The following is a 9149-nucleotide window of genomic DNA, read 5'->3' as shown; positions in this document are numbered from 1 at the left end:
ACTTGTGCACTGAAAAAAGGCCATTGGGAACACCAAAGCAGATTTATCAAAGTTGATATTATGGCTAAATGATATATAGATTAATAATAGGTTGAAATATTTCTATCATATTTATGTTTTGATGTACAGCAGTTGCTATAATTTTGATAAAAATATACTAATGTTAACTGTCTTATTAACTCACTTAGTAATTCACTCAACAAACATTGATATTAAAATACTACTGTTAGATTTGAATAATGCTGAAAGAAAGAATAACAGCAAATATTGAAATATTTATTCGTTAAATTGTTAATATATCTATCTGTCCTTTTATGTTATAAGTTTTAAAAATTAGGTATATATTCCTATAAAAACTGTAACCAAATTGTATTTTATTCATATCAAAGTATACTGTTCTTTTATTACATTTTATTGAATGCAGGCAGATTGGTATGTATAGATTGTTTCAAAAGAGAATATATTCCAGGCTATTATTCAAAGTAGCAGAGGCATGGTAGAAGCATATACTGATTATACTTCTAGGATATGAATAAAAGATGATGCATATCTTCAGAACCTGTGTAAGAAGCATTCCAGAGCTCCAAGCACTACTTTACACCTAACAGTTTTCTCAGTGCAGCAATCACCTCCTTGTTTCTAAGGCTGTATATCATTGGATTTAACATGGGAGTCACAATGGTGTAAAATAGAGAGAACAGTTTGTCAGTTCCTGGAGAATGGGTGGACTTTGGCCTCAAGTAGGTAATAGTAGCAGATCCAAAAAACAGAAACACCACAAGCAAATGGGAAGAACATGTTGAGAATGCTTTTGCCCGTCCTGTGGCTGTTGGCAACTTGAGAATGGTAGCAATGATTTTGCTGTAAGATGCAAGAATCAACATAAAAGGGACTGCAGCAAACAGGAAGGCCACTAAATAGACAGACAGCTCATTGATAGAAGTGTCTCCACAGGCCAGCTTGAGAATGGGTGGTATGTCACAGAAGAAGTGGTTGATTTGGTTAGAATTGCAAAAATGTAGAGAGAATATCTGACAGGTTTGTCCTATCTGGACCGGGATGCCTCCAAGCCAGGATCCCACTGCCAACTGAGTGCACTTTGTTGGGTTCATGACCAGAGGATAGTGCAGAGGGTTGCAGATGGCCACATAGCGGTCATAGGACATCACAGCCAGCAGGAAGCATTCAGTGGCTCCCAGCATAAGGAAGAAACACATCTGTGTGGCACAGCTGAGGATAGAAATCTTTCTTTTTTGAGCAGCAATGTTGAACAGAATCCTAGGAAGAGTGACTGATACATAACAGATTTCGAGAGAAGAAAAATTTGCCAGGAAAAAATACATGGGCTTTTGTAGTGCAGGATCAACTCTAGTTATCACAATTATGAAACTATTCCCAATCAAGATGAGTAAGTAAATTATGGAGAACATACCAAACAGAATCCCTTGTAAGTTGGGAAGGTCTGAAAATCCCAGGAGGAGAAACTCTGTCACTGTGGAAACATTGTCCTCTGCCCTGATTTCTGTGAATTTCATCTGTAGGGACCATTCAAAAAAAAGTGACAAAAATTTTCTTGTCCTTGGATACATTTTATCATAGATAAAATAATGGTGAAACTCTTTCAACATTTCCATTACCCTAGAGGAAAAATTTTATGCCTTGTATATGCACCAAATTTTCTTTAAAAATTTGTTTCTGAAAAGCATAAAAAATTGTCCTATATATTTTCTAATGTACTAAATGTTGTGTATCTTGGAGGGTTTGATAGTTGACCCTGGTAAAATAATTTTCTCCTTTTAAGCTATATAGCCACTCTCTGCTTATCAATATTTTAATAATTAATCTATTTTTCAAATTGCATGTTTCTACTTATGTGAACCTAGGATGTTTGCATTTATTGCTATTGTTTTTGTCTGTTGAAAATCTTTAGAAAACAAAATTCTCAAATTAAGAAAGCCACTACACTAGCATTTTTTAAAATACTGGCATTTATTTTTATTCTTGTATTTTACTCTCTTTTATCTGTCATCTTCTTTAAATGAATGCTTTCCTTTCCTACAGTTACTCTTATTTTAAGTAATGCATTAAACTTTGATGTGTACATAGGGCTTATACTTCTCTGATTAAATTTATAAAATGATAAGAAAGAGACTGAAAGTCTTATATGATTACATGTATCCAGAAAAGTTTTTATTTTGGCAGAAATAATTAAAGCATATAGAAATATGCTAATAATTCTATAATATTTTCATATTAACTTACCAGATTTAATTTTTAACCACTAGTTATACCTCTGCCTACAGTAGATTACAGATATATTTTAATGATGCTCTTTCTTGACTATCTTAAAATGTATATTTTTATGGCTATGAACTCCAACTTATTCCTATTAAGCAAATAAATATGTGAATAGCTGAAATGAAGGCTTGATAAAAGAAAATAACACCTTTAAATGAATAAAATATCTAAACTTGTTGATACAAGTTAATACAAAAGATACTGCACATATGGATATTTTCTTTAATATATTGGCTTTGTATACAAAATATAGTTCTCATCTTGTTCTTCTTTGACCTGTACTATAACATGTGACAATGAAAAAATAAAACAATATTTGAGATGAAAAACACTACATACAAGATTCTTTTCAATTGTTCAATTCCCTTTCAATGAATATTTGAAAAGACAAGTTCTAGATATGTATGATATAAGTCAAATTTAATTTGAGCTCATATTTAGTTAAATCATACTCTTACCTGTATTAATTTGTAAAAGACAGTTTAGGTAAGTTTGGGTTTTAAGGCTTAAATTATTCTTTTATCTGTAACAGGAAAAACACTTTCCAACATTTAGTGTACTGTCAAACACAAGTGCTGTTTAAGTAGGAAATGATCTCTACCCTGGGGATATATTCCTTCTCTACGCTACACTCTAATTCAGGAAAAATTTTGTCCTTCCACTCAAGAAGTTAAGCAAAAGGTTATATAAATCAAATGAGAAAAACAAAATGAAACTGAAATAAACTACTCCTTTAGCACATTGTGATTTTTATTTTCACTTTGTTATTATTAAGAAAAATCTACATTGAGTGAAGTATCAGAAATTTTCAACAAAATGCCTGTGTGTTTGTGTGTGTGTGTATGTGTGTGTGTGTGTGTGTGTGTTAATTTCTGTGTGGGGAGGGGTGACCTATATTCCGGTAGGATTGTGTTTGACACTTTTCTCTGTATAGCTGAATATCTGGACCAAAATATCACTAAAATTATCCAAGATTAAGAAGATAAATTATGCTAACATATACAAAATATATACTGATGATCTTATCCTCTTTCATACTTCCATTGCCATTGTGTGTAAATGCACACGTGATGTTGGTTGGCTTTAAAAAAAAAAACACATGGTTTTATGTAAAATTCTGTCAACCAATATTTTAATATATTTTATATTTAAATAGCAAAGTTGTCAATATACATTGTAAAACTACCTATCAATTTCTTAGTATTTATTTTCTTATTTGTTCACACATGCATATCTTTAGTTGCATTTAATTAATCAATCAATTAATTAATTTATATTCTGTTCATGGTTTCTTCTTCCTTCTTTTCTCCTAGTCTGTTTCACTTATCATTCTCATTTAATCCTCCCTTTCTATTCAGAAAAGGGGAGACATTCCATGGATTTCACTCAGCCTTAGCATATTATAATGGCTATTCCTGGTTGTCAACTTGTCTGTATCTGGAATGAACTATAATTCAGAATTGGAAGGTTCACCTGTGATACAGATCTTGAGGCTGGGAGACACAAGTTTCTGACCTGAATCTTGACATGGACATCTTGAGGAATGATTTTTTTTCCTCCTTTCTTTCATTTGCTTGGATTTTCATGATGTCATTTATTTTAATAGCTGAATAACACTATTGTGTAAAAGTAGCACATGATTTTATGCAATTTTTGGTAGGGGCATTTATGTGGATTCCACTTTCTGGGTATTAAAAATATAGCTGCTATGAACATAGATAAGCAAGTGACTTGTATGTTTGATCATTTGGGGATATATGCCTTGGAGTAGTATAGCTGGGTCTTCAGATGTATCTATTCCCAATTCTTTTTTCTTTTGAAAAGTTATTTATTGACAAAAAATCACAATTAAGGTTAATCAGCATAAAATTTTAAAATGCAAGAGAAATAAATTACAAAGGTCTAGTGATACACACAGATGTTATGTTTTAGGTTTTGGCAGACACTATTTTTATTCAACTTGGAAGCTCTGCTGAAAAGAGCCAAATGCCATCATTCATGAAGTCAAAGTACTGCTTCTGAATGTTTGAGACTGATGACTACTGCCAGTAGAGAGACACTAGAGCTGAAGTCCAATTGTCTGTCCATACTAGAAAACCTGCATTTTTCTTTAAAACTCACAAAATTCAATTATTTTTAAATTTAATAGCATCTCAGTTCTCAATGTTGGTTCCCAGAAGGTCAGAGTTAGACATGAAACTAAACTGCATGTGCTTCCCACCCTTCTTGTCTGTTTGCCTTAAGAAACTACGAAATAGATTTACACACTGGTTGCACAAGTTTGCACTGCCATAAGTAATGGAGGAACGTTCACTTTGCTCTACATTCTCACCATCATGAGCTGGTCTTTAAGTTCTTATCTTAGTCATTTTGACAGTATGTCTCTGGGACTAGATGAAAAATGGACAGGGGTTGGGGTTCTCATGGGAAACTATGGAGATTACCATAGCTGAGTCTCCTAGCAGTTGGAAATATGGAAACTGAAATGGCTCTTCTGGTAGCCATGAAGGACTTCCACTGGAGGGAGGGGAAAATCAACCTTCCCATAAACCTTTGATATAAAATTTTTCCAATCTACAAGATGCAGGAATAAAGATGGAACAGAGACTGAGAAAATGGACAACCAATGATGGCCCGACTTGAGAGCCACCCTATGGGAATGAGCCAACCCCTGATAAGATTAGTGATGCTCTGCTATGCTTACAGATAGGAGCCTGACATAACTGACTCCTAAGAGTCTTTATCCAGCAGCAAAGGGAACAGATGCAGAGATATACAACCAAACACGGGGTGAATTTTTTGGAGTCTTGAGGAAGAGTAGGGAATAGGATTGAGCAAGCCAGAAACAGCAAGCCAGAGACAGAGGACAAGGACACCAGAAGAATACCTACAGAGTCAAATAAGATGGGCCCATGTGGGCCCACAGAGACTGAAATATCAACCAAAGATCCTATAGTGGCTATATCTCGGCCACTAAATATTTGCCACAGATATGCAGCTTGCTTCCCTTATAAATTTCATAACAAGTATTATGAAGGCTGTCTTTGCCTCTTTTGTCTGGCACTGGATCCCATTCCCCTACCTGGACTTCCCAGTTGGGCCCCAGAAAGAGAGGATGACCTTAGTCCTGCTGTAACTTGATGTCCCAGAACAGGCTGATACGTAAAGGGGACTTCAAATTATTTGAGAAGGAGAGGGGTAACTGGGAGATGGATTTGCAAGGGTAAGAATTGGAGGAAGGTATGAAGGGACCAGGATGCAAAGTGCACAGTGCATAAAGAAATCAATTATCATTCACCCTGATCAAGTAGGTTTCAACCCAGAGATGCAGCGATGGTTCAATATACGGAAATCCATCAATGCAATCCACTACATAAAAACTCAAAGAAAAAAAAAAACACATGGTCATTTCATTAGATGCTGAAAAAGCATTTGACAACATTCAGCATTCTTTCATGCTAAAAGTCTTGGAAAGAACAGGAATTCAAGACCCATACCTAAATATAGTAAAATCAATATACAGCAAACCAGTAGCCAACATCAAACTAAATGGAGAGAAACGTGAAGCAATCCCACTAAAATCAGGGACTAGAAAAGGCTTCCCCCTCTCTCCATATCTTTTCAATATAGTACTCGAGGTACCAGTAGAGCAATTAGACAACATAAGGTCAAAGGGGTACAAATTGAAAAGGAAGAAGTCAAACTATCACTATTTGCAGATGATATGATAGTATACTTAAGTGACCCAAGAAACTCCACCAGAGAACTCCTACAGCTGATAAACAACTTCAGCAAAGTGGCTGGTTATAAAATCAACTCAAGCAAATAAGTAGCCTTCCTATACTCAAAGGATAAGCAGGCTGAGAAAGAAATTAGGGAAATGACACCCTTCACAATAGCCCCAAATAACATAAAGTATCTTGTAGTGACTCTAACCAAGCAAGTGAAAGATCTGTATGACAAGAACTTTAGGTCTCTGAAGAAGGAAATTGAAGAAGACCTCAGAAAATAGAAAAATCTTCCATGCTCGTGGATTGGCAGGGTGAATATAGTTAAAATGGCCATCTTGCCAAAAGCAATATACAGATTCAATGCAATCCCCATCAAAATGCCAACTCAGTTCTTCATAGAGTTACAAAGAGCAATTCTCAAATTCATCTGGAATAAGAAAAAACCCAGGATAGCTAAAACTACTCTCAACAATAAAAGAACTTCTGGGGGAATCAGTATCCTAGACCTCAAGCAATACTGTAGTGCAATATTGCTAAAAATGCATGGTATTGGTACAGTGACAAGCAGGTGGATCGATGGAATAGAATTGAAGACCCAGAAATGAACCCACATACCTATGGTCACTATGTCTTCAACCAAGGAGCTGAAAACATCTAGTGGAAAAAAGATAACCTTTTCAACAAATGGTGCTGGTTCAATTGGAGGTCAGCATGCAGAAGAATGGAAATTGATCCATTCTTATCTCCTTGTACTAAGCTCAACTCCAAGTTGATCAAGGACCTCTACATAAAGCCAGACACACTGAAACTAATAAAAAAGAAACTGGGGAAGACCCTTAAGGACATGGGCACACGAAAAAGTTCCTGAACAGAACACCAACAGCTGATGCTCTAAGATCAAGAATTGACAAATGGGACCTCATAAAATTACAAAGTTTCTGTAAAGCAAAGGACACCATCAAAAGGACAAAACATCAAACAAGAAATTGTGAAAAGATCTTCACCAACTCTACATCCTACAGAGGGCTAATGTCCAATATATACAAAGAACTTAAGAAATTAGACCCCAGAAAACGAAATAACCCTATTAAAAATGGGTTACAGAGCTAAACAAAGAATTTTCACCTGAAGAACTTCAGATGGCTGAGAAGTACCTTAAGAAGTGTCCAACATCATTAGTCATTAGGGAAATGCAAGTCAAAACAACCTTGAGATTTCCCCTCACACCAGTCAGAATGGCTAAGGTTAAAAACTCAGGAGACAGCAGGTGTTGGTGAGGAAGTGGAGAAAAAGGATGACTTTGCAAGCTGGTACAACCACTCTGGAAATCAGTCTGGTGGTTCCTCAGAAAACGGGGCATGATACGTCCTGAGGATCTTGCTATACCACTGCTGGGCATATACCCAGAGGATTGTCCAGCATGTAATGAGGATGCATGCTCCAGTATGTTCATAGCAGCCCTATTTATAATAGCCAGAAGCCTGAAAGAATCCAGATGTCCCTCAACGGAGGAATGGATAAAAATAAATGTGGTATATATACACAATGGAGTACTATTCAGCCATCAGAAACAATGAATTCATGAAATTCTTAGACAAATGGATGGAGCTGGAGAACATGATCCTAAGTGAGGTAACCCAGTCTCAAAAGAACACTCATGGTATAACTCACTGATAAGCAGATATTAGCCTAGAAGCTTGGAATACCCAAGACACAATCCACGTATCAAATGATGTCCAAGAAGAACAGAGGAGTGGCCCCTCATTCTGGAAAGGCTCAGTGCAGCAGTGTAGGGAAATACCAGAACAGGAAAGTGGGAAGGGGTAGGTGGGGGAACAGGGGAAGGGAAGAGGGTTTATGGTACTTTAGGAGAGGGGGATCAAGGAAAGGCGATATCATTTGAAATGTAAATAAAGAATATATCGAATTAAAAAGAAATTAATTAATCAAGTAATAAAAGAATCTCCAAGTCATTTTGATATATATCTCTCTGACTGCTAAGGATGTTGAATATTACTTGAAGTTTTTCTTAGGCATTAGATATTTCTCTTTTGAGAATTCTCCATTTAGATCTTCACCCCATTTATAAATTGGGTTATGTGGGGTGTTATAATATCTAGCTTTTTGCATTCTTTATATATTTTAGATATAAGCCTCTCAACACCTGTTTCTATTTTGTAGAATAGTTTGAAGAGTATTGATTGGTGTTAGGTCTTCTTTGAAGGTCTGATAGAATTCTGCACTGAAACCATCTGGTCCTGTGCTTCTTTTGGTTGGAAGACTTTCTATGCCCCCTTTTATTTCTTTAGGGGTTATGGGACTGTTTAGATGATCTATTTGGTCCTGATTTAATTTTGGTATTTGTTATCTGTCTAGGAAATTGTCCATTTCCTCCAGATTCTCTAGTTGTGTTGAGTATAGGCTTTGTAGCAGGATCTGATGATTTTTTGGATTTCCTCAGTTTCTGTTGTTATATCCCTGTTTTCACTTCTAATTTTGTTAATTTGGATACTTTCTCTGTGCCCTTTGGTCAGTCTGGCTAAGGGTTTATCTATCTTGTTGATTTTCTCAAAGAACCAGCTACTGGATTCGTTGATTCTTTGTATGATTCTCTTTGTTTCCACTTGATTGATTTCAGCCCTGAGTTTGATGATTTCCTGTCTTCTACTCCTCCTGGATGAAATAGCTTCTTTTTGTTCCAGGGCTTTCAGGTGTGTCATTAAGCTGCTAGTATATACTCTCTCCATTTTCTTCTTGGAGGCACTCAGGACTATGAGTTTTCCTCTTAGCACTGCTTTCATTGTGTCCCAAAGATTTGGGTATGTTGTGCCTTCATTTTCATTAAATTCTAAAAAGTCTCTGATTTCTTTCTTTATTTCTTCTTTGGCCATGGTGCATTGAGTAAAGTATTGTTCAGCCTCCATATGTATGTTGGCTTTCTGTTGTTTTTGTTGCTACTGAAAACCACTCTTACTCCACAGTGATCTGATAGGAGGCATGGGATTAGTTCTTGTGACCAGCTATATGGTTGATTTTGGAGAAGTTACCATGAGGTGCTGAGAAAAGGGTATATTCTTTTGCTCTAGGGTGAAATGTTCTATAAATATCAGTCAAATCCAA

At 35.9% G+C, this 9149-nt stretch overlaps 1 protein-coding gene across 1 annotated transcript; it reads right to left on the bottom strand.

The window, feature by feature from the left end:
- Positions 1 to 590: 590 nt before the first annotated feature.
- LOC127685562 (olfactory receptor 10AG1-like) lies at positions 591 to 1535 on the bottom strand. Its single transcript, XM_052182868.1, has one exon. It carries the CDS (start codon positions 1533 to 1535, stop codon positions 591 to 593), a length of 945 nt encoding a protein of 314 aa, XP_052038828.1.
- Positions 1536 to 9149: the final 7614 nt, after the last annotated feature.

The sequence above is a fragment of the Apodemus sylvaticus genome, chromosome 5 (genome assembly GCF_947179515.1).
Source record: "Apodemus sylvaticus chromosome 5, mApoSyl1.1, whole genome shotgun sequence".
NCBI lineage: Eukaryota > Metazoa > Chordata > Mammalia > Rodentia > Muridae > Apodemus > Apodemus sylvaticus.
This window is presented reverse-complemented; position numbering and strand designations above follow the sequence as displayed.

Coding starts and splice junctions, on each gene's coding strand:
- LOC127685562 (XM_052182868.1), bottom strand. CDS start 1,535: ATGAAATTCACAGAAATCAGGGCAGAGGACAATGTTTCCACAGTGACA.